Source organism: Megascapheus bottae, chromosome 6 (assembly GCF_031878675.1).
Source record: "Megascapheus bottae isolate mThoBot1 chromosome 6, mThoBot2.hap1, whole genome shotgun sequence".
Classification (NCBI taxonomy): domain Eukaryota; kingdom Metazoa; phylum Chordata; class Mammalia; order Rodentia; family Geomyidae; genus Megascapheus; species Megascapheus bottae.
This window is the reverse complement of record NC_143514.1, coordinates 77,481,763-77,507,201: the sequence shown is the minus strand read 5'-3', so window position 1 is coordinate 77,507,201 and position 25,439 is coordinate 77,481,763. Positions and strand designations below refer to the sequence as shown.

The window sequence follows — 25,439 nt, the reverse complement described above, 5'->3', positions numbered from 1 at the left end:
CAGCCACCGGTACCCACGGGGGCCAGGACAGCGGTGTTCTGCTTCTTTGGAGCTCTTGTCACCCAGCGGCCTGTGCTGTCCCCCAGAGGTGGAGTAGTGAGCAGCTGGACTCAATTTTCTGCTCACTGAAGTTCTTCAAATGCTAGGGCAGTGTCAGGGATTGTGGGGAGAGCAGGAATCCACTGCAATTGTTCTGATACAGCGCTGTCCTGGGGGAAAGGCCCAAAGCTCTCTTCTGCTGGAAGGAATCTGAGCCTCCTGGGCAGATGGAAGGCTGGATTACCTGCAGGCAGTTTCCTGGCCCTTGTGGCCAACACCACAGGGGGGTATCAGCAGAAACTCCTCTTGTGTTCTCTGCTTGGCAGGCACAGGCATAGGCATCTTGGGCTTGGAGCTGGGATTCCACATCTGGGTGAGATTCCCACCAGTTCAGTGGAAGCTGCATTTCCCTCCCCTCCCTTCTCCTTCCCTCCTCTCTCCTCCCCTCCCATCTGTTCCCTGTCCTTCCTGCTTTCTTCACCAATACTAGGTCTTGAACTTGGTGTTTGCCTGTCCCTTAGCTTTCTCACTCAAGACTGGAAAGCTTCCCTTCTGTCTTTTTTATGTTCAGTTAGATCTAAGTGTTTCTTGGGGCTGGGAGTTTGGCCTAGTGGTAGAGTGCTTGCCTAGCATGCATGAAGACCCAGGTTCGATTCCTTGGTACCACAAACATAGAAAAAAGCCGGAAGTGCTACTGAGGCTCAAGTGGTAGAGTTCTAGTCTTGAGAAAATCTAAGGACAGTGCTCAGGCCCTGAACTTAAGCCCATGACAGGCCAAAAAGAAAAAAAAAAATAAGTGTCTCACAGACTTTTCTGCCAAGGCTGGCTTTAAACCGTGATCCTCAAATCCCAAACTTGCATAGCTAGAATTACAGTCATGAGCCAGCAGCATCTGGCCTCTGGGGGGTTTTTACACAGTTGGAGGGTAGCAAGAAGATTGGGTAGGCAGCCAAGGAGTGCGGATCTGGGAGACCTCCTGGCAGGGACATCAGTCCAAGCCATGGAAGATGAGTGAGATTTAGACATCATTGGAAAGGGGGTGGCATTTCTCATGAAGTAGACATGGGATAACAGGGTCCCCAGACCACCTGAGTGGGCTGCTGTGTACTCTCCCACTCCAAGGCCACAGTGGGAGAGAAAAGTGCAAAAGTGTGTCTGCCTGTCTGTTACCTATGGCTTCCTTCTTCTGAGGACAGATGCCCTGTGTAGTAATGAGTGCTCTCTAGGAGATAGAGCGGGTCTGGGCTGTCTCCCACACAAATAAAAGTAAGTACAAGAACAGAGAGTATTCTTGCAGCTGGCTGGCAGGCTCCTTTGGGGGCATTGCAAATAGAATTGGAAGTTTAATTATCTCTTTGACAGAAATCTGTGTAATCCAGGAACAGCTTCTGCCCCATCCAGCCCCCCACCCCTCTCCTCTCTCTCCTAGGTCTTTTTTTTGCCAGTTCTGGGACTTGAACCTAGGGCCTGAGCACTGTCCTTGGGCTTTCTCAAGGCTAGTACTCTACCACTTGAGCCACAGCACCATTTCAGCTTTTTTCTATGTATGTGGTACCAAGGAATCTTTGTTCATGCTAGGCAAGCACTCTACCACTAGGCCAAACTCCTGACCTCCCCCTGCCCCCCTCTCTCTCTCCAGTCCTGGGGCCTGAACTCAGGACCTGGGCACTGTCCTTGGACACTTTTTGCACTAGGCAAGTGCTCTACCATTTGAGCCACAACACCACTTCTGGCTTTTTCTGAGTATGTAGTACTGAGCAATGGAACCCAGGGCTTCATGCATGATAGGTGAGCACTCTACCACGAGGCTAGGGCTCCCGGCCCTATTTCTCTCTTTTGTTTTCCCTATTTGCATCTATCTGCCTTCCTCTTTGCTTCACTACTCTCTGTCCCTCTCTCTTTCCATCTGCCTTCATCTCAAATATCTCCAGTGTCTGTCCCCATTGCCTGGCTTCTCCTCGTCCTCACTTCCTCACTTTCTCTGGACTGACGGCAGTCTACTCTCCTCCCGGACAGACCATCTAATTGAAATGGAGCGCTCCAGAGAATGTTAATAGGAAAGGCAGAATTAATTAGTCAGCTCTGGCATAATTAGCTTCCTCCTCTCACTGCCTGGTGTCTAACTAGATAATGAGGCTCTCTCCATCCGCACAGAAGGCAAGCAAGACAAGGGGACAGGCCAGGCCCGGGGATGCCCATCTCCCCTCTCTCCCTCCCCCACTGGAATCCTCAGGCTGCCTCTCCTGCCAGTCTCCATTGCTGTTTGTGCTCAGGTCGTGGGGAGACAGCTGGCCTGCCCCTGCCTGTGCCCAAAGGTTTGACATTGCTGGAGCTGCATATTAAGTGGTCTGAGCCTGACAATGAAATAATGCAGCTGCAACCTGGGTGGGTGGGGGGAGCTGCCGAGGGCTCCTGAGAAGCTATGACAGGCACCCCCCTCCAAGCAATAGTTGAGCATATGACCATCCCCAGAGGGGAGCAGTGAAGTCTGCTTATGTGACAGATGATAGTTAACATTCCATATAGACTGCAGATTACTTCAACCCTTGACCCCACAAGTCATGAGTGAACAGAATGGCCACCTTATTTTATAGATGAAGACTCCGATGTCCAGAGAGTCCCACAGTCTTGCCACTGTTCACTGCTGGGACTCAGACACCATTTTCCTCCCCTTCTACTTTTGTGAGTGTACTTTACAGCTGCTCATTAAACATGAGTGGTTGTGTGGAGTCACATCTTACATTAATTAGCCTGGAGTTCTGAAGTCATGGAAATCAGCAAAAGACCCAGAAAATCACATGCAATACCCCTTACATGGAGAGAAACACCTTTCCTATTTGTAATTGAGCTGCAGTTCTCCTTTTCTGTGGCCTTGAACCCCAAGATCTAAAGCCAGGTACCAGTGCTCACGCCTGTAACCCCAGCTACTCAGGAGACTGGAGTTGAGGATTGTTGTCCGGGCGACTCCTATCTCCAATTAACCATCAAGAAGGCTGTAAGTAGAACTGAGGTTCGAGTGGCAGAGTATCAGCCTTGAGCAGTAGAGCTAAAGGGACAGTGCCAGGCCCTGAGATGGAGCCCCAGTTTACCCCCTCCCAGAACTCCTGCCCTTTCCTCCCTGTCTCTGTCTCTCCGCTGGATGAGGGGACGAGCAAGTAGGAGGCTGTTTTACTTTTTGTTGCCCCGGGTTGATTTCAACAGAGCCGTGGGAGACCCGGAGTGACTATTCGGTGGCCAGTGAGGGGGGCTCGCCCCGGCCCCTCCCTCCGCAGACTGCTGACCCCCTGCTTCTCCGGTAGGATATGGATTCCGAGGACGACCCCTTGCTACAGGATGTGTGGCCAGAGGAAGAGGAAGAAGCAGGTGAAGAGAGCTGTGCGGGGCCCGCGGGGCCGGGGCCCCGGGCCGGGGCAGGGGGGCCCTGCTGCTGGCGGAGCCGGACCGCCCGTCCCGGGCCGGCAGCCTCGGGTTTCTGGGGCGCTCTGGGCTGGGCCTTCACCAACCCGTGCTGCGCGGGCGCGGTGCTGCTCCTGGGCTGCAGCGTGCCCATGGCGCTGTCGGCCTTCATGTTCCTCCACTGCCCTCCCCTGGACATCGACATCTCCTACAACGCCTTCGAGATCCGCAACCACGAGGCCTCGCAGCGCTTCGACGCCCTGGCCTTGGCTCTCAAGTCCCAGTTTGGATCCTGGGGCCGCAGCAGGCGCGACCTGGCCGACCTCACTTCCGAGACACTGCAGCGCCTCATCGCGGAGCGCCTGCAGCAGCTGCACCTCGGGAACCGCTCCAGACCCGCCCGAGTCCCCCGGGCCGCCCTTGCGGCCCCCGGGGACCCCTCCACGGCCCAGAGGCCGGCAGCCAATCAGAACCTGCATCTGCAGAGAGAAGCCCCGCCTCTGGCGCATGGGACAGCCAACCAGAGTGAACCTCCGCGGGACCAGCCAGTGGTGGCCGAGAAAGAGCCACACCAGCCCAGCATCCCGCCCCCCGCAGCCACCGTGGCCAATCAGAGCCGTGCCCGTCGGGGTGCCGCCTCGCACTGGGACTACTCACGCTCCTACGTGAGCGCCAACACCCAGACGCATGCGCACTGGCGCATCGAGCTCATCTTCCTGGCGCGCGGCGATGCCGAGCGCAACATCTTCACCAGCGAGCGGCTGGTGACCATCCACGAGATCGAGCGCAAGATCATGGATCACCCGGGCTTCCGGGAGTTCTGCTGGAAGCCCCACGAGGTGCTCAAAGACCTGCCTCTGGGCTCCTACTCGTACTGCTCCCCACCCAGCTCCCTCATGACCTACTTCTTCCCCACCGAGCGGGGCGGCAAGATCTACTACGACGGCATGGGCCAGGACCTGGCGGACATCCGGGGTGAGAGGCCGAAGCTCAGAGCCAGCCCGGGCGGGAAGTGCATGAGACCCCCGTCTTCACTTAACTACCAAAAAAAGGAAAAAGGCCACAAGTGGAGGTGGTGGCCTGAGTGGTGGGTCCCCGGCCCCGAGTGCAGGAAGCGCAGGGGCAGCGCCCCGTGCACGCGCGCGCGGGCAGGCGCCTCAGCCACAGGCCTTTAGCCAGGAAGAACAAGGGCCAGAGAACCGAGGTGCAGGTGGAGGAGGTGGGCGCATTTACAAGGGAAGATGTAGGGAAGGAAGAACCCCGGGAGGCGGAACAAAAACAGGGGACAGCTTCAGAGCCCTGGCATTAAGTGGGATTCAAACGGAGCAACTGGGGATTGCGCTCGGGAGCTGTAGGTTCTGGAAGCTGTCCTTGTCTCCTTAGAAGTCCCCACCTGCCCCCTCCCCCAGGAAGCTGGAGCGAAAGCCCTGAAGAGAAATGAGGTCCTGGTGGGGAGGCGGGGGGCACTGCCTGTTGAGCAGGTTGGCCTTACTCCCTGCCCACAGGCTCCCTAGAGCTGGCCATGACTCACCCAGAGTTCTACTGGTATGTGGATGAGGGCCTCTCTGCAGACAATCTGAAGAGCTCCCTCCTGCGGAGCGAAATCCTCTTTGGGGCACCGCTGCCCAACTACTACTCTGTGGATGACCGCTGGGAGGAACAGCGGGCCAAGTTTCAGAGCTTCGTGGTCACGTATGTGGCCATGCTGGCCAAGCAGTCTACCAGGTAAGGAAGTCTCGCTGCACCCTGGCAGGGTCCTGTCCCCATGTGTGAGTGATAGCTGCTGTAGGAAATGGCTTTCCAGGTGGTAAGTCCCAGGTCCCCTTTCCTACAGCCTTTCTCCCCCGAGGAAGTCTTTTCTTTACAGCAGGGCCAGATACATTCTTGATGTGTCCCTGCAACGCCTTTCCATTGATAAGTGCTTGTGCTTAGTGAACATGACAGTCTGGAGGGATTGAGGGAGTTCTTGAACTCTCGCCCTACAGGCCTTACGTATTGATTTTCTCCTGAGATGGTGCTTTCTAGAAAGATGGCTAGACAGGAAGCAAGGAGCTCCTCTCTGTCGGACATATCTAAGGAGATGCTGCCTAAGTTACTGTCTCCAGGTGTCCGTGGAACAGTCAGAGGAAACGTATCTGGGCATGGTTGTGCCTACCCATCATCACAACCAACAGAAACCCTACAATAAGAACCCTAAAATAAAATTACATGTTAAAGTTTGAGAACGGTCTGATTTTATATTCTGTCCCAATGTGGTGTGAGTTGTTTACTGAACATAGGAAAAGAAAAAGAGAAGAAAGGCAAACTCAACAACAGTCCGACAGGTTTTATGTGGGAAGAAAACCTGGGAAAGGCAATCGGGTCTCTGTCAGCCCGGCTGAAGAGGAAATGGCACTCCTTCCCCCTTATAACGAGGGGCCCTTGAGACTCTAGGCAGGAAAAGTGAAGTCAGATGGCACAGGGAGACGCAGGTAGGAAAGCAGTCTGGACAGTTTTAATGTCTCAACAGCATTTGTGACCACCAGCGGCATCAGTACCAGATGTGGTCTTGGTCACAGGCCCTCTTCCAAACCCAGGGGGTGGGTTTGTGACTCAGCAGGGTCAGCAGCAGGGACAGTTCTTAGTTCTAAGATACGTTTGTCACGGGGGAAGGTGAGTGCTTTTCGTTTGAGTTATGTTCTATCACTGGAGATTGTTTCTGGCTCATTTCTGTAGGTCCATCCCTACCACTGTGCCAGGTTTTAGTAAGGGCCTGTCTGAGGAATGAATGAGGAAAGGGTAGCCGGCTGTGGAAGGCTCCCTGAGGTTTCTGATACCAATACTGGAAATGTTCCACCCTTAGGGGAAAAGCTAGTCATTCTCTTCCCTTCCCCCTAGAACTTCATAGCAATGGTGACAGCCAGGGCTCTGATTTTAGTGCCTTCTTTTGATTAGCAAAATCCTTTTCATTCTACTGTTGGTGACCCAAGAAATGAAGACTTGCACCCTGACTTAATGCAGAATTATACATGTGACCTCTCTCGCTGTTTTCCTGATAAAGCAAGAAGTCTTAGCACACTGCTTTTATTGTTTATCTGCCGCTTGTGTTTTAATCCTGTGTGTTAGTTCTATACATGCATAAAGCCCCCTAGGATGTTATGTTATTTCACATAGTCCTATTCATATTTACTCACACGCTTACCTTTTCCTATTGCTCTTCATTACTTTCTACGGTTTCATGCCTCCCTCTGGGATCATTTCCTGAAGAACTCTCTGTAGGATTCTTTCAGTGCAGGCTTACTGGTGATAAATTCTCTGTTTTGTTTAACTAGAAAGCACCTCCCTTTTGCTTTCCTTTCTGAAATCTATTTTGCTGGTGTGGAGTTATATAAATGGGTGGCTACTTTCTTGTAAGACGTCAAAGGTGCTGTTCCACTGCCCTTTGACTTCCATTGTTCCAGTAGTGGAGTCAGCCTGAAACGCTTTTGAATGGTTGCTTCTCCCTCTGGTTTTAAGGTTTCTCTTGGTCTTCTGTTTCGCTAGTTTTACTGTATTGTGATTTTCTTTGTGTTTAATCTGTTTGGGCTACAGAACTTGATCTATAGGTTGATGTCTAATCGGTTGTAGAACTTCCTGGCTCTTCTCACTTCAGATATTGCTTCTGCCTCCGCTTTCTTTGTGCTTACTCCTTTTACGGCTGTAATTACACAAATGTTAACTCTTATCACCAAGTTCCATCTGTCTTCGGTGCTCTTCTCTAGTTTTTACTGTGTCTAATCTGCCATTTAACGTCTGAGTTTTCAGTGTTAAAGTTATGCCTTTCTGTGAAGAATTTGCATCTGATTCTTGGTGTCGATCTACATCACTGTTGAAATTCTTCCTCATTTTATTCATTGGTGGTATTTTTCGCCCACAGTCTCTCATCCTAAGCGTACCAGTTGTGCTGCAATTTGGATAACCCATAGAGATGTTGATGCCGTCTGTTCTTTTGCTTGGTTTTCACCCATAATCCCGTGTTTCACTAACCGAGACGCACTTGCTTCTTTCTGATTTGGATACCTGCCATTTCTTTTCTTTCTTGTCTGATGGCATTGCCTAGCACTCCCAGGACCATATTGAGCAGCTGTGATGAAGTGTGCACCTAAGTGTCCGTTCCTAAGAGAAGTGTGTGGGGTGGGGTAACACTGATTAAGATGCACTGTATTCATCAGCTGCTTTGTTAATTGGCAACTCCTTTGTGCAACTGCTAAAAAATATAATAAAAGAAATATGTGGGATTCTTGGTGTCTTTTCTCAGACTAAGAGAACATCGTTCTGTACCTGATTTGATGGACTATTTTTTTTGCCAGTCCTGGGCTTGAGCTCAGGGCCTGAGCACTGTCCTTGGACTTTCTCAAGGCTAGAGCTCTACAACTTGAGCCTCAGCACCACTTCTGGCTTTTTCTAAGTATGTGGTACCAAGGAATCGAACCCGGGTCTTTGTGCATGCACTCTACCACTAGGCCAAACTCCAGGCCCCTCGATGGACCATTTTTTAAATCAGTTATGAATATTTTATTTTTAATGGTCATTCTGCATCCAGAGAGAGGATTTGTAATTTTTTTTTTGTCAGTCATGGGGCTTGAACTCTGGGCCTGGGCACTATTTCTGAGGTCTTCAGCTCAAGGCTATTGCCCTACCCCTTGAGCCATAGCACCACTTCTTGTTTTCTAGAGGTTAATTAGAGATAAGGATCTCACAGACTTTAGTGCCCAGGCTGGCTTTGAACTGTGATCCTCATATCTCAGCCTTCTGAGTAGCTGGGATTACAGTTGTGGGCCACCAACACCTGGTTGTAATTTTTTTTTTTTTTTTGCCAGTCCTGGGGCTTAAACTCAGAACCTGGGCACTGTCCTTGGACACTTTTTGCTCAAGGCTAGCGCCCTGCCACTTGAGCCACAGCCCTACTTCTGGCTTTTTCTGTGTATGTGGTACTGAGGAATTGAACCCAGTGCATGCGAGGCAAGCACTCTACCACTAGGCTATGTTCCCGGCCCTGTAATTTTTTTTTAACTTACCAGTAAATCATATCAAACTGTTTCTCCCTTGGGCAGACCCCATTAATCACAATGTATTGTCCTCTCAGGAAGTGTTAGAGTGTTGATATTCCACCCTTCACATTCACAATACATATTAGACCACATTTTTCTTGCCTCACTGTGGAACCGCGGTAATTCTGGTCTCCTATTATGAGCCAAGAAGTATTCCATTTTATCTAGTTTACTAGAGAGTTAGTGCATAACTGATGTCGCTTCCTTTGTGTACTTTTCCCAGTATGGAAGGATGTTGCTCCATTGCTCCCCAGCTTTCATTGTTTCCATCAAAGTCCGCTGCCATACTCCTCTTGGATCCACTGTATGTGATGTGCTCTTCTCTCACGCTGCTTTCAAGATTCTCTCTTGGTCAACTTTTTGAACTAGTTAAGATGTGTACTAGCGTACTTTTTTTTTTCTTTGTCTTTGGAGTTCATTCTTCAAGCTTCTTGTGTCAATAGGTACATAGGTTTCATCTTTTTGAATCTTTTTGGAGACTCCAATAAGTGAAGTATTGAGCTGCACTGAGAATAGGAAATGGGACAGGGACGCTAAGCCAGGGCAACCAGTGGCCTGCTTTGCCCCTCATCTCAGGGACCATCATCCTTTGTGGTCTGGTGTCCAGTGTAGTTGTCCATATTTTTTTTCTCACATTTTTTTTTTTTGGTTTCAACAAGAAGTACCATTTAGATCCCATCCTTCAACAGAATCGGGTGTTACTTCTGTTTGCATTTTAAAACACAGTTTGGTTGTTTTTCCGTTTAAAAATTGCTTGTAAGCTGGGTACTGGTGGCTCACACCTGTAATCCTAGCTACGGGGGAGGCTGACATCTGAGGATCACAGTTTGAAGCCCACCCCGACAGGAAAGTCTGTGAGACTGTTATTTCCAGTTAACCACTAGAACACCAGAAGTGGTATTGTGGCGTAAGTTGTAGAGCCCTAGACTTGAGCAGAAAAGCTCAGGGACAGCACCCAGGGACTGAGTTCAAGTCCCATGACCAACACAAATGGGAAAGAAAAATAGCTTGTAAGCACGAGAGGAAGAGCGGTATGGAATGGAGTCTGCGAGCTAGTTAGAATTCAGATTTTGCTGTCTGAAGTTGACATTGAATTGACGACTATCGGAATGGACCAGTAGTTCTCAAGATTGGCCACACATCTAAATCGCAGGGGAGAGTTAGAAAACATGAAAGCATCGGCTCTATCCAGAAATCCCAGTGCGTCTGCCTGTGTCTGGCCTGACCGTGAGAAGCCCCTGGGTGATTGCAGGGTCCAGCTGAGGTGAAGTGGGAGGCTTCCGGCTTTCCTGCCTTTCTGCTCCTCACGTCCACTCTTCCCCCAGCAAAGTCCAGGTCCTGTACGGGGGCACAGACCTGTTCGACTATGAGGTGCGCAGGACCTTCAACAACGACATGCTCCTGGCCTTTATCAGCAGCAGCTGCATCGCTGCGCTTGTCTACATCCTCACCTCCTGCTCAGGTGGGCTCAGCCCCTCCTCTCCTGCTGGCCGGCCCAAGCCTGCTTCTCGGGAATTCCAGAATGTCCTCTGATCCGGCCTGTCCGGGTGGGGTGGTGGTAGTGCAGGTACCAGAGGTCTCAAGGCGGATGTCCCCAAGAGCCCCACTCCCCAGGGTGTTTCAGGTTGACCTTCTGCTCATGGATAGCAGGGGTCAGGGGATCTGGGCCGTGGGTTATTGTGTAGCCTGCTTTATATCTCGTGCTAGCTGCCCTTCTCCCCAGAAGGGAACATCACCACTCCTTGAGCTCATCAGCCACCGCCTGTTGCTGTCCATGCAAACCAGGTGTTGGCCAGAGATGATGATGGACAGGGGCCGGCCACCAGGGGCTCCCTCCTGTAATCCTAGAAACTTTGGAGGTTGAGATCTGAGGATCGCAGTTCAAAGCCAGCCCAGCCAGGGAAGTCTGTCAGGCTCTTATCGCCAGAAAAGACCACAAGTGGCACTGTGGCTCAGTGGTAGAACACTAGCCTTGAGCACCAAGAAGCTCAGGGACAGTGCCCATGCCCTGAGTTCAAATCCTAGGATCAGGAGAAGGAAAAACACTGGAAAGGATATGCAGTCCTCCGTGCAGCAAGTGTTAACTGGGCACCAGCTCTGTGTCTGATGCTGTGAGGTGCCAGGACTCGGGGGTAAACCTGACAGACATGGTTCCTACTTGAGGAGCCTCTGGTCGCCTAGGGGGCATTGCACGGGTTCAGCTCTGTGCTGGTGCTCAAGGTAAGTTCCTCCTCAGAGGTGAGGTCCTGGGCCACCTGACTGGCTCTGGTGGTTTTGTCTGCCAGTCGGGTCTCCTGCTGACCCCTTGTGCAGACATAGAGAAGTGAGAATTGCTGTATACCTGTGCTGAGAAGGGACAGTGGTGGAGGGGCCCAGAGCAAGGAGGGAGGCTGAGGCAAGGCCGGCCCAGGGCAAGGATACCGCAGGACTCAAGACCCCCATCACCCCTTTGCCCCCTGCTCCGCCCAGTGTTCCTGTCCTTCTTCGGGATTGCCAGCATTGGCCTCAGCTGCCTGGTGGCCCTCTTTCTCTACCACGTGGTCTTCGGCATCCAGTACCTGGGCATCCTCAACGGAGTGGCTGCCTTCGTGATCGTGGGCATTGGTGAGTTGTCACCCTTACTGTGGCAGTAGGCCTTCCCAGGAACACTTTGCCCCTTCCTTCCAAAGGTGCCAAGCTCGGCTTCTAAAAAGGCCCTCTAAGGCCTGGGAAGCTTGCACTGTGAGGGTTAGAACGTAAATGTGGGCAGATACCAGGCATTTGATGGGTGGAGAGCAAGAAACAATACTGGGTGGAAGTGAGGGTCATGAGAAGCGGGCAGAATGGGAAGCAGGCCGGGATTTGGAGAAAAGGAGCTGGGTGGGTGGGGCATAGACTGGTGGGTGTGGCTAGGGAGCATGGTGGGTGGGGCTTCGACTCCTGAGGCTTGAGCCAACTGCCACCAGAAGCAGGACTCTGCTGGAGCCTAAGCTGGTGGTAGAGGCCGCCCGGAGGTGGGGCCTGGGCTGACTGCCCTCTGACCCCAGCTCCCCCCCTCAGGAGTGGACGACGTCTTTGTGTTCATCAACACCTACCGCCAGGCTGCACACCTGGAAGACCCGCAGCTGCGCATGGTCCACACCATCCAGACGGCAGGCAAGGCCACCTTCTTCACCTCCCTCACCACGGCCGCCGCCTACGCAGCCAACGTCTTCTCCCAGGTGCGGGCCCCTCTGGCCTGGCCCGCCTCCCCTCCTGCCCGCTCGCGCTGGCACCCCGCCTGGCAGCACAGCCCCGCCTCCAGAGGCCTGCCAGTCCCCTAGAGTCCACCGTGGCTGTGAGTCTCCTTCCCAAACCCTCGCCAGTGGGCAGTGACGGTAATGCAAGCTGTGTTCGTCACTGCTGCCCCCAGTAGGAAGTCTCCCTGTGCCCTGAGCATTCGTCAGCCCCCAAGCCCTTTCAGCCTGAATCATCATAACCCAAGACAAAGGTACCACCGCCACCCTGCTTTCCCTAAGACCAAAACTGAGGAGAACCAGAGTCGTAGAACGACTGCTTCAGGGTCACACAGCTGGCACGTGTGAGCCTGGCACAGCCCACAGCTCTTCCCCTGCCCTCCTCGTGCTATGTGTTCATCCCTCACCCTGGTCCCCTCCGTCTGGCCGGTGCTCCCACATGGGGCTTGAGCAGAGCATACGGCTGGTGCTGGGAGTCTGAAAGACACGGCTTTGAGACACTTAAGACCTGGGCCAAGCACACAAGCAAAACGCTTAGCTGCTTCCTCACTTGTAGATTGGAGATGGGGTGAGATGATGGGGAAAGTGTTTCCCAGAGACCGCAGGCTTGTCCACTTGTTGGCTGTGGCTCTCTGACTGCCGTGACGTGGGGCTTGTCCCTGTGAGATTTCTGGAGCCCCTGGGTCCTTCGCCCCATTTCTGATGTGGCACATCACTGAGCTGTAGCTGGTCAAATGAGTGTATCTTCATCCCTGTTGCAGTCACCACTGTGTACGCTGGTCCAGGTGCTGTTCCAGCCGGAGCTCTAGACAGCCGGGGCTGTAGGCCGCTGGGGCTCCAGGTAGCTGAGCTGTAGGCAGCAGAGCTGTGATCAGAGCACCTCCTCCACTGCTGTGCCCAGCACCAGCCTTGGCTCCCTCTGTCTTCCTGGGCAAGCTGGTGTGCAGCAGCCTGGACCACACCTGGTGGCTGGGGTCTGGGGCTCGCTGGCCGCAGGGGTGCCCAGCCAACCAGCGCCCCTCCCCTCCCGGCCCAGATCCCCGCCGTGCACGACTTCGGGCTGTTCATGTCGCTCGCCGTGTCCTGCTGCTGGCTGGCGGTGCTCGTCACCATGCCCGCTGCCCTTGGCCTCTGGAGCCTCTACCTGGCACCGCTGGAGAGCTCCCGCCAGACCAGGTGAGCCGCCCGTGTCCCCCGTGCACCAGACGGCTCTGGGGCCACGGGCCCAGTCTCCTGGCGAGCGCCTGCTGTGTGCCTAGCCCTCAACCTCTGCAGACATCTGACTGCCAGGAAGTGGCACGGTACCGGGGCCTGGCCCTCACTCTGCCCTTGCCCAGATGGCTCTGCCAGCTTCCCCGGGCCATCATTCCTAGGGAGCACAGCTGGGGCTCGTGCTGCCGTCCCAGCTCACCCCAGGCTGCCTGAGGCCGTGAGTCCTGAGCCGTGGTGCAGAGTCTCTGGGCTTGGGGCAAGGCATACAGAGACCTTGGCCCAGGGGACTTGGGGGTGAATATGTATATACATGTATATATTATATAATATTACATATAATGCACCCACCTGCCTGCTGAACCAAGAAGGGGCAGTGGGAGCCGAGCACTGTGCCTTGGCCTGTGAGGATGGGCACCCTGTCCCTTTGGGATCCAAGCGTGGTGGCACAGGCACTGCACGAGGTCACCCTGCTGTCTACCTCCAGATTATTAACATTGTTCTTAAGGCCAGGTGCTGGTGGCTCACACCTGTAATCCTAGCTCCTCAGGAGGCTGAGATCTGAAGGACGGTTCAAAGCCAGCCCAGGCAGGAAAGTCGGTGAGGCTCTTCTCCAATTAACCACCAGAAAGTCAAAAGTAGAGCTATGGCTGAAAGTGGTAGAGCCCTAGCTTTGAACACAGGAGCTCAGTGACAGTTCCAGGCTCTGAGTGAGCCCCCAGTCTGTGCACAACTTGCCAGAAGCCTGTAGGAGACTTCTAGGCTCCAACCCCAGTCCCTTTGATTGGCTGCGCCTTGGGCAGGTCACTCAGCCTCTCTGTTCCTTTCTTGGAAAGCAGGCGTGATCACTGTGCAGGGGTCACAAGGACTGTGTGTAGCCTGTGTGAGATAGCCATGCTCATCAGAAGTGCTAGTTATGTGGATAGCTCAGCCTCAGCCACACAGTCCCCCCTTCGCCCCCTCCCGCGGCCCGGCTCACCCCCAGCTGTTATTAACTGTTGTCACATGGCAGCACAGGGACACCTCAGGGCAGGGGCCGCTGTGTGTCACTACTGCTCTCTGGGCAATGTCTGCTGTCACCACTTGTCTCCCAGAGGGAAGATGACACTGGTGACAGTTGCTGCAGTCTGTTGTACGTGTTGTCTCCAGTGAGACAGCAGCAGCAGCCACCACCTGCCTGGTTCCTTTCCCGCCTACCCCAGGGGCCTGTGATCCTGTCTTATGCCTCTCCCTGCAATCCACAGCTGCTACCAGAGGTGTGGCCACTTCCCCGGGGGCAGCCCTGCCCCGGGCCCCGTGCCCTACCTGGACGATGACATCCCCTTGCTGAGTGTCGAGGAGGGGCCAGGTGAGAGTCGGCCGGCTGCCCCGGCAGGAACCACCCTTGCCAACAGTGATTGTGGGCCCAGTGGGCCCAGGGAGGGGTTGGCTGAGGTGACCTGGGGGCCCCTCACCTAGTCCTGAGGCTTTCCTGGACTGGGCACAGTCCAGGCAGGCTCTGACGGGTTCTCTTCTGCCCTGGCAGTGTCTCTGGAGCTGGGAGATGTGACGCTGGTATCTGTACCTCCTGAGGATCTACAGCCAGCCTCCCGTGGAGGCAGCCGGGGGCAGCTCCTGGCACAGCTGCAGGAGCTGCTGCACCACTGGACCCTGTGGTCAGCCGTCAAGAGCCGCTGGGTGGTCGTGGGTAAGTGTGTCCCACCCCTTTCCCGGTTTCACAGTCCCCCCCAATACCACCTTCCTAAACAGGCGAGCCTGGGAGCCCAGCTCCTGAGGCAAACGGCAAGGCTGGAGGCTCAAGCTGCCTCCTCCTTGCTTGGCTTCTCTTCTTCCTGCAGAGGAGGCACTGGTCCAATTGCAGCCACCACTTGCCAGGCATCTGATACGGGACAGCCAGGGTCTCAGGAGAGTGCTATGCTTGCAGTCAAGCGTCAGTGTCCACAGCCTGGCTGAGTCTGAACCCCAAGTCTGCCACGCATTATGATTTAGTCATAGCTTGGTTGGCTCTGAACCCCAATTCTGCCACACACCGTGACTCATCCACAGTCTGGCTGGGTCTGAACCCCAGTTCTGCCACGTGCAATGACTCAGCTGTGCTCTGAGCCTCCTGTCGTCTAAAGAATAACAAGACTGTCTAGGGATGGCATGTGGTCAGGGGTAAAGTGCAAGTCTGCCAAATGCATCTCCAGCACACGTGCAAAAGGAAAAACAATCATATCTAGCCAGGTACCCGAGTCTCATGTCCAGCTGCTCGGGAGGCTGAGGATTGAAGGTTGAAGCCAGCCTGGGCAGAAGTTATCACCAATTACCAAAACTGGAAGTGGAGGTGTGGCTCCACTGGTAGAGCTCCAGCCTTGAGCAGAAAAAGCTATGGGCGGACATGAAGTCCTCAGTTCATGCCCTAGTACTGACTAGCACAAAAGAAAAGAAAAAAGATTGGTGTCTAACAGTGCATCCTAAGGAGAGAGGTGGTAGCCTGGTGGGCGGCTGTGGGAGGTGTCAGGAAGCGTGAGGCATTGCCACTAGCCCTTATCCTTGTCGTCGACAATGCATTAGGTTGGGGAGAGGAAGGCCAGTGTTCCAGCTCATAAACTGTTCCGTGCTCTCAAATGTTGCTGGTATCATGTGGACAAGTGTCAGCTTGTAGCTTAGTGACAGACTCAAGGACTCTGCGCATGCGTGCGCAGCCTGGCCCTGGAAGAGCTGTGCATAGCAAGTGTTGTTCACGGGCTTGGTGCTGCCAGGTCCGGCCCCACTGGGCCAGCACAGCATCCTTCCTTCTTTCCAGGGCTCTTCGTCTCCATCCTCATCCTGTCCCTGGTGTTTGCCAGCCGGCTGCGCCCTGCCAGCCGAGCCCCACTGCTCTTTCGCCCTGACACCAACATCCAGGTGCTTCTGGACCTCAAGTACAACCTGAGCTCCGAGGGCATCTCCTGCATCACCTGCTCAGGTACATTCCCTGCTCTGGTGTCTGGGGCTCACTGTGTAACCTTACTCCCGGGTTTGATCGAGCTCCTGGTAGAGGCCAGCTCTGGGAAGATGCAGCGGGCAGGCAGGACGGCACCCGGGAGCTCAGGGAGTTCACATGCCAGCACCAAGCCACTGCCACAGATGCGAGCCGTGGTGGAGAGAAGGCAGGGTGCCAGCCATTGGGAAGGCTTTCTGGAGGAGGTGACGTTAGCAGGCCAGAAGGGAGGGCAGAGGGCAGTGCCAGGGGTGGGGAAGAACAGGGCTAGGTCTGAGCAGGTCGGGTGAAGTCAGGCATCTGCCCCTGGAAAGTAGGAGATAGGGCAGCCGAGACAGGGTTTGAGAAAGAAGTCCTGAGGGGGGGTCCTGGGGCCCGGTGGAGGCCGGGTGGGGGTGGGTCACAGGCCAGTGGCAGCTGACGTGGCGGCCAACCCCGCGGAAACAGCAGTGGAGTCCAGAGGCTCTTAGGGGACCTTTGATTTGCACAGGATGTGGAAATGGAGCTGGCATGCGGAGAGCAGGAGGGAGGTCCCTGGAGGCACCTTCGCCAGGCACCTTCGCCAGGCCTTGCCATACGTGGCAGCCTGAGCAGATAGAAGCCAAGCAGAGGACTGCCCATGCTTGTAATTGCCTACACCTGATTAGTCGAGCTTGGCTTTCCCCTTGGTCATGGCATTAGCCAGATGCGTGAAAACGGCCTGTAACCCAGAGAAGTGCCCAGAGCTCCTTGTAAATAGACTTGTATCCAGCTTCCGTCCCCCTTGCCTGGGCACAGAAGTTGTCTCTGCTTGCACGGATGCCCTGGGACCTCCTGCCTGCCCTCTGACCTGGCTCCAGTTCACCGTGGGGCTGGTGGGAGACATTGGGGACCAGCCCTAGCTCTGCCCCTTTCTCTGCCGGAAAGCCCAGACCTGCCCCTTTCTGCCCCATCCCAGCCTCTCCTGATCCAGGATGATGAGAAGTGGCGGTCTCCTGAGGCTGTCCTGAGTGTTAACTCTGCATAAAATGTCTCCCACTCACAGCCAAGACCTAGGGCACAGCTGTGGCACAGCCTCGCATCACCCGCCTGTCGTCTTTGCCCACTCCTGTGCTTAATTGCACGCCAGACACAGGGACAGGCTGAGGCAACACCATTTCTTTTACAGGCATGAGCCACCAGCGCCCAGCTGAAGCAACAGCGTTTTATTCTTCATCCCCTTGGTGAGAGGTGTGGTGTGACCACATGCCAGGGTTTGGAAAATGAGTGGCCCTGCACCAGTGGCTCACACCTGTAATCCTAGCTACTCAACAGGCTGAGATCTGAGTCCAGATGTGCTCAGGAGACTCTTATCTCCAGTTAACAAGCAAGAAGCCAGAAGTAGAGCTATGGCTCACTTGGCAGAATGCCAGCCTTGAGATAAAAGCTAAGCAAGAATACAAGGTCCCGAGTTCAAGCCCCCAAGGCAGCATGCACATAGAAAGAGTGGATGACCCAGGACACCCCACAGCTGTGCCTTTCAAGGACAGGGCTCCATATCTGATGTTTCTTCTGTTCTGGCTAGTCTCTTTGAGATCTGACTCCATCCCCTCCCAGACTCTGTCCTTTGCCCTTCAGGCCTGGCCAGGTGTCCCCTGCCTGTCCCTGACTTGACATGGGGGGCAGGTCTGTTCCAGGAGAAGCCTCACAGCCTGCAGAACAATATGCGCACTTCCCTGGAGAAGAAAAGACGAGGTGTCCCCTGGGCCAACCGGCCTGAGGCCTTCCCTCAGGGTGAGTGGAGGGGACGGGGCGGGGGGGGGGGGGAGACCTGGATGGGACACAGGTGATCAGGAGAAGCCACGATTTCCTGCAGGAGAGCTGTACATTGGGGTCGCAGAGAAGGTTGGGTGCTGCAGGAACTCAGAACCACTGCCTGCAACCCCTAGGCCAGCATAGCACCCCTCCTTACCACCCCGGCCTGGCCCAGGCTCTCCAGGCATGCCCACCAGAGCCCATCCTGAGCCCTGGGGACCCCTCCCAGAGTCTCCATCAGTGCGAGGGGTTGAGGTGAGCACTGGGCTGTAACCCCCATGAGGCCACGTCTTCACAGCTATCCTCATCACCAGCAGCCTGCAATCATTCCTCTTGTCATCACAGTCACCCCTCCCCATCTCCTCCCTCTCTCCCCACCATCACCTCCTCCCTCTCCACCATCACCTCCTCTCTCCCCACCATCACCTCCTCTCTCCCCACCATCACCATCCCCTTTCCTCCATACCATCACTTCCTCCCCACACCCTCCCCCCCTCCTCCACATCCCCATCACTACCATACAGGTAGCACAGCAGGAACCCAACCAGCCCTTGGAGGCGAGGCCTGGGCACACAGTTGGCAGCACCGACTAGGGATGGAAGGTTGGAGGTGACTACTCACTCCTCTCCTCCCTCACCTGTCCCTAGACTCAGCAGACACTGTGTATATCTCCAAAGTGAAGACTAAGGGCCGCCCAGCTGTCTACAGGCTCTCCCTCAACGCCAGCCTTCCCGCCCCTTGGCAGGCCGTGTCCCCCGGGGATGGAGAGGTGCCCTCCTTCCAGGTGAGCCTGGGCCGCCATGACCCAAGCTGCCACCGCCGGGGTGGGCCCTGGCAAGCCAGGGGACAGGGTCTTTGAAGATGGAGCTGCTACCACATGGGCCAGGCCTGCGGCAGGGACCCTCCACAGTGGTGACAGCTTGGGCCTCTGGGTTGGCCAAGCCTGGGTTCGAGTCCTGGCTCGGGTATACATGGGATATTAGGTTATTTAACCTCTCTGAGCCTCCGTTTCCTCATCTGTGAAACAGTTGGAGGTGTACGAGGTGAGGCCTGGGTGGTGCGTGACACAGGGGACCGGGGACATAGGTCGGTGCAGTCTCCAGAGCCAGTCCTCAGGATGGCTCAGAGGGAGGCACCTCCCGGGGGCCACCCAGCTCCCCTGCTCACATCCTCGGGTGGTGGCATTACCTGGGCAGCCACCCCGGGAAGGCCCAGGAGCAGATTCTGCCCCGGTGCCCTGTAGGCCTCCTCTCATAGAGCCCAGGCTTGGCCTCTCAGCCCTCATTGCCACGTCTGAACCCAGCCTGCATCAGAGCGTGAAGCCTGGCTGGGGAACGGGGTTCCGAGCAGCGGGAAGGGACCTGCCCCGTTCTCACGCTCAAGCCCGGCCTCCCGAGCTGAGTCAGCCCTGACCAGACAAGGCAGGATGTCCAGGAGGGCGGGGACGACCTCAGCCACGTGTCTTGTCTCTCAACCCACTGCTTAGGTGTATAGAGCGCCTTTTGGTGACTTCACCAAGAAGCTGAGCGCTTGTATGTCTACAGTAGGGCTGCTCCAGGCGGCGAGCCCCTCCCGCAGGTGGATGCTGACGACCTTGGCCTGCGACGCCAGGCGGGGCTGGAGGCTCGACTTCAGCTTTTACGTGGCCGCCACTGAACAGCAGCACACCCGGTAATGGCTCGGCCCAGCGCAGGCCCCACCACCGGCCTTCCTCCTCCCTCTCCCTGTTCTTCCTCTTCCCCGTACCCTCCTCGCCCTCCTCTTTTTCCTCCTCCCCCTCTGCTCTTTTCTTTTCCCCTTCCTTTCTTTCTCTTCCACTCCCATCCCTTACTTCCTCTTCCTCCTCCTTTTTTTCCTCATCTTCTCTCTTTGTCTCTCTCCTCTCTCCTCTCCTCCTCTCCACCCCCTTTCTCTCCTCTCCCAGTCCTCCCTCTTTCTCATGAGAGAAGCCAACCAGCACATTCAGGAAACCTGGTCCACTGTCCCACACTGCGGGAGATCCAGTCTCCTGCTGGGTCCTGTCCACCAGCCGCCCCTTGTCTCAGGGTGGAGGTGACTCTGTCTTCTCGTGACACACAGTGCTGGCTAGGAGACATGTGATTTGCCTGGATGAGCATAAGATATTCCAGAAAGAACCTGAGCTGCCTCAAGCCCCAGCGTCAGCAAGTCAGCCACAGAATGCTTGATTCAAACAGAGCCTTGTGGCTCCTTGATTCTCCTGGGTGTTACTTGGCAGGGACACCAGGGCTGGCCTCAGGTCCCTTCTGACCTGTTGCTGACCCTGAGAACCAGAAACAGGAAGGGTCTTGACCAAAGTCAGGGAGTTGCTGTGAGCACTGCAGGCCTAGGACCGGTGCCCAGCCCCTGGCACATCTGTGAGCACCTGAGACCAAATCCCCACGGGAGTCTGGGTCTCCCCTGCACCCACCCAGGCCCTTGCCTTGCTTCCTGACTCCTGGCCTTCGTGGCCTCAGCCTCAGTCTCCCCTGCCTCCACAGGAAGCTGTACTTCGCCCAGTCCCACAGGCCGCCCTTCCACGGGCGCGTGTGCTTTGCACCTCCTGGATGCCTGATCAGCTCCAGCCCCGACGGGCCCACCAAAGGCTTCTTCTTCGTGCCTAGTGAGAAAGGTACTGATGGGGTGCCCTACAGGGCTTGGCCTGGGCTCGCCTTCCCCCCCCACCCCTGACAGCTGTCACCCCTGCAGTACCCAAGGCTCGCCTCTCAGCCACCTTTGGCTTCAACCCCTGCGTGAACACAGGCTGCGGGAAGCCGGCCGTGCGGCCCCTGGTAGACACGGGAGCCATGGTCTTCGTGGTCTTCGGCATTGTCGGCATTAACCGCACCCAGCAGGCAGACAACCATGTGATCGGGGACCCGGTAGGTGTGCCCACTTAGCACAGATGCAGGGCCCGGGTCTGTGCAGGCCTTTGCACACAGCACCTGCGGGGCCCTTGGGTCCTGTGCCTGTGCACACGCCCCCCTGAGAGCCCAGGGAGGGGGACAGGCGGGCTCTGGGGGCAGGTAGGGTATAAGGTATAAGGAAGGAAGGGTGGAGGGGCAGAGGAGAAGCCAGGAAGGAGCTGCAGTTGGGTCCTGGTGGTAGCCGAGGAGCCAGGGCAGGGCAGGGCAGGGAGGGGCGGTGAGGACAATGTTCACAGGAGATGTGGGGCTGTGGGTCTTGGGCTCCCATCTCACTGAGCGGCCTGGGCCGTCTGTGTCTCTTTGGGAAAGGGCAGCGTCATCTATGACAGCAGCTTTGACCTTTTCAAAGAAATCGGGCACCTGTGTCGCCTCTGCAAAGCCATCGCAGGCAACCTGGAGCTGGTGAAACCAGGCGGGGCGCAGTGCCTGCCTTCAGGTGCGGGGGCCAGGCACTCGGGCGCCATCCACGAGGGACGGACGGGATGGTGGAAGGGTGAAGCCTGGAGGGCAGGGCTGAGTGGATATGTGCATGGGGCAGGCACGCGGGGTGCCTGGAGGCGGGGCATGCTCCCAGAGCAGAGGTGGGGAGGGTGCTGTGTGGGCATACGGGCAGACTGCCCGGGGTGTCCCTTGGAGGGAGGGAGGACAAATCCCATTTCTACCCCAAGGTGGGGTTCTCAGTGACACATCAAGGATTGCACCACTTGTAAGGGCAGGGAGGCAGGTGAGGGGGTGCAGGTGTGAAGATGGGGGGCCGCTCCTCTGGTCCCAGCCCCTATCCCCCTCTCTCCACAGGCTACAGCATCTCCTCCTTCCTGCAGATGTTGCACCCCGAGTGCAAGGAGCTGCCGGAGCCCAACCTGCTGCCCGGGCAGCTGTCGCACGGGGCGGTGGGTGTCAAGGAGGGCCGCGTGCAGTGGATCTCCATGGCCTTCGAGTCGGTGAGCCCCGGGCCCTGCTGGGGCCACAGAGCCCTTGCCGTGGGTGGGGTCACCTCTGCGCCTGGCTCCCGTCCCAGATTGCAGAGGGGCACTGAGGCCTTTTCCTGAGGTCACGCGGCTGTGCGCGCCAGCATGCAGCGTCTTGACAGCAGATTCCGCCCTCTGTCTGCAGGCTGCCCCCAGTTCCCTGGCCCAGGGCCTGCGTAGGGCTCCCACTGCCTCCTCCATGGAAGGCCAGGGCAGAGCTAAGAAGCCAGGGAGCCAGCCACCCACACTGCCCTCTGCCACCTCTGGGCACGCCCCAGCCACCCACACTGCCCTCTGCCACCTCTGGGCACACCCTGGGCCCTGCTCAGGGAAATGCCCACAGTCACACATGCGCACACATAGCCATGGCACTGTGCTTGCTGAGACATGGTAAACTGCCTGAGTGTGGAGACCCGGCACCTGGTCGTCACATGCTCCTGTGCTCAGTGCTCTGCTCTCCTGTCCCCTGTGGCCTCATGTTCCCCGCCTGCACAGTGAGAGTCCTCCCCACCACCCCACCACGCACACAGAGCCCCAGGACCGGAGGTGACCGGGGTGGGGGGGACCGCCCTCTCCTCACCACCCATGAGCCTCACTGTGCAGCTACAGAGCCCCTGCCCACCAGATGGGGGAATTCTGAAATCTCCAGGCTAAAGCCCCTGACAGGCTTTTCTTTTCCTTTCTCCTCTCCCCCACCCCCAGTTGTGGGGATTGAACTCTGGACCTGGGCACCATTCTGAGCTCTTCATGAAAGTCTCACATTCTTGGGGCTGGGAGTTTGGCCTAGTGGTAGAGTGCTTGCCTAGCATGCACGAAGACCCGGGTTCAATTCCTCAGCACCACATACATAGAAAAAAGCCAGAAGTGGTGCTGAGGCTCAAGTGGTAGAGCTCTAGCCTTGAGAAAGTCCAAGGACAGTGCTCAGGCACTGAGCTGAAGCCCAGGACTGGCAAAAAAAAAAAAAAGTCTCACATTCTTTTAGTGCTCTGGTTGGCTTTAAACTGCGATCCTCAGATCTCAGCCTCCTGAGTAGCTAGGATTACAGGTGTGAGTTACGGCACCCGGCCAGGCTTTTCTTCTAAGATTTTTTTTCAGAGTTAAAACATATGCACTGTACGACACACCATCTTAGCTCTCTTTGATCTTACAATTCAACCATATTAAGGCTATACTGAGAAGTGGTGCTGTGGCTCAAAGTGGTAGAGTACTAGAGTTAAGCCCTGTGACCGACAGGAAACAAAAACCAAAGGAAAGTTCTGGGCACTGGTGGTTCATGCCTGCAGTCCTGGCTACTCAAGAGGCTGAGAGCTGAGGATCACAGGGCAGAACAGGTCCGGAGATTCTTATCTCCAATGAATCATCTGAAAAACAGAAGTAGAGCTGTGGTTCCAAGTGGTAGAGTGTTGGCCTTGAGTTAGGCCCTGAGTTTAAAAAAAACAAAGTTCTTGGCTGGGCCCAACCAACCCCGGGCCGCCCAGGGACAGCCTGCGACCCCAGCCATCTTGCTCCCTGCAGACCACATACAAAGGCAAGGCGTCCTTCCAGACCTACTCGGATTACCTGCGCTGGGAAGGCTTCCTCCGCCAGCAGCTGCAGACGTTCCCCGAGGGCTCGGCCCTGCGCCGAGGCTTCCAGACCTGCGAGCACTGGAAGCAGATCTTCATGGAGATCATAGGTGAGCAGCCTTCCGACGCCTGCCAGCCAGGCGCTAGGGGCTCCCTGCTCTCCAGCCGCCTGAGCCCCTTCTCCCACCGTGCAGGAGTGCAGAGCGCCCTGTATGGCCTGGTCCTCTCCCTGCTCATCTGTGTGGCTGCCGTGGCCGTGTTCACCACCCATGTCCTGCTCCTGCTGCCAGTGCTCCTGAGCATCCTGGGTACATGGCTGGGGGTGGGGGGCAAGGGGGTGCTTCGGGCCGGGTGGGTGGACAGGAACAGATAGGGCTCTCTCCCTCCCTCCGTGTCTCTGAGCCTCTCATCGTCCTCACTCACCCCTCCCTTCCCTCGGGGCCCTCCTGTCCATGCTCCCCCGCCCCAGCATGGCAGCGGGGCCGCGTCCCAGCAGTGCCCCACTGCCCTGCAGGCATCGTCTGCCTTGTGGTGACCATCATGTACTGGAGTGGCTGGGAGATGGGCGCCGTGGAGGCCATCTCCCTGTCCATCCTGGTTGGCTCCTCCGTGGATTACTGCGTGCACCTCGTGGAGGGCTACCTGCTGGCTGGGGAGAACCTGCCCCCGCACCAGGCCGAGGTGAGCACGTGCTGCCCTGGCACCAGGCAGGGGCCTCCCGGGGGACCCCACCGCCCGCCCCTCAGCTCAGCAGGCCATTCTAGAAACTGAGCTGCAAGCCTCGGGGCCTCGGGATCCGGTTCTAAGGCCATGTCAGCTCAGGTAGCACGGCGGGGCCTTGGGCAGGCCTGCGACTCCTCAAGTGACAAGACGGGAAGCCAAGGCCCTTCCCATGACCCGCCCACCCGGGGACCAGGGGTGGGTCACCCCAGCCAAGACCCTGAGGCCCCCACACACAAACTTGTAGCCTCTGTGGCTGCAAACCACAGGCCCAAAGCACATTCCTGTGGACATACTCATAAATATGTGCCAGTTAAGTCAGTTATGCTTCACCCCGGTAGGTCAGAAGACTCCAATGTATAGGAGCCGCTGCTGTCACCCACAAGCAGGCAGGCGAGGCCTGGGGCAGGGGTGTGTGTTCAGACACCCCAAAGCGAGGCCCGGGAAGCCAGGCCCAGGCGGGCACTGGGCCCAGCACGGCTCTCTTCTCCCCAGGACGCCCACTCGCAGCGCCAGTGGCGGACACTGGAGGCCGTGCGGCACGTGGGTGTGGCCATTGTGTCCAGCGCCCTCACCACCGTGGTCGCCACCGTGCCGCTCTTCTTCTGCATCATCGCCCCATTTGCCAAGTTCGGCAAGATTGTGGCCCTCAACACGGGCGTGTCCGTCCTCTACACGCTCACCGTGAGCCCTGCCCTGCTGGGCATCATGGCCCCCGGCTCCTTCACCAGGTCCAGGACTTCCTTCCTCAAGGCCCTGGGTGCCGTGCTGCTGGCTGGGGCCCTGGGGCTGGGCGCCTGCCTGGCACTCCTGCATAGCGGCTATAAGATCCCCCTGCCCAGTGGGGCCGCCCTGTAGCCCTGTGCCTGGGTCCCGACGTGTGCACCTTGGTCCGGCGTGGAGGGGACAACTGCACTCAGGCCCCAGAGGCTTCGATGGCCAACCAGGCCCCACCGGCTCCATTTCCAGGCATTTCAGAATCAGGCCCATGCTGTGTGGACCACACCCTTTCTTCAGCCAGAGCCTGAGCTGGGCAGGACTGGCCCCTCCTGTGCCATCCCCTTGGGGCTCCCTGAACGCTGTTGACCACTGCTGTCCCATTGCACAGATGTGGAGACTGAGGCCCAAGGCGACAGTCATGGCCCTTTGGCCCGGGAGAAGGCAGAACGAGCTGCCTCAGAGCCCAGGCCTCCCTGTGGCCCTTCCAGGAAGAGCACAGTGGGAGGGGCTGGCACCCCTGCTGCCTCAGCCTAACCCACTGGTGCTGGCTGGGCCTGTGCCCCTCCAGGCCCTTGTCCAGGACAGGCGAACCAAGGAACCCAGCCCTGGGCTGCACATGTCCCACCGCTGCCCCGGGGGCTCCTCCACAGCTCCCAGCCCTATGGTCCACTGACTGTGGGGTGGGGCATTTGGGGGGGGCCTATGGGGGGCGGTCTGTGCCTCTCGGCAGGTAGTTCCTATTCAAGAGAAATGAAGCTGCACTGGGGTTCACATGAGCATTTGAAGCATGGCTGGCTCAATCGTATTCTAACTGAGATAACAGTGTGGCGTAGAGAGTGATGCAGAGCTTGGACAGAGATGGAGGTGGGTGGAGGG

The 25,439-nt window shown here is 56.6% G+C and overlaps 1 protein-coding gene across 1 annotated transcript; it reads left to right on the top strand.

The window, feature by feature from the left end:
* Positions 1-3,329: 3,329 nt before the first annotated feature.
* Disp3 (dispatched RND transporter family member 3) lies at positions 3,330-25,237 on the top strand. The gene is made up of 20 exons (XM_090335825.1): positions 3,330-4,410; positions 4,941-5,160; positions 9,830-9,966; positions 10,974-11,108; positions 11,544-11,704; positions 12,756-12,895; positions 14,173-14,276; positions 14,454-14,615; positions 15,717-15,878; positions 17,538-17,645; positions 18,314-18,450; positions 19,153-19,337; positions 20,165-20,295; positions 20,373-20,545; positions 20,900-21,026; positions 21,386-21,531; positions 23,074-23,233; positions 23,318-23,431; positions 23,638-23,804; positions 24,339-25,237. The coding sequence occupies exons 1-20, from the start codon at positions 3,342-3,344 to the stop codon at positions 24,699-24,701; spliced, it is 4,101 nt and encodes a 1,366-aa protein (XP_090191951.1). The 5' UTR covers positions 3,330-3,341; the 3' UTR covers positions 24,702-25,237.
* Positions 25,238-25,439: the final 202 nt, after the last annotated feature.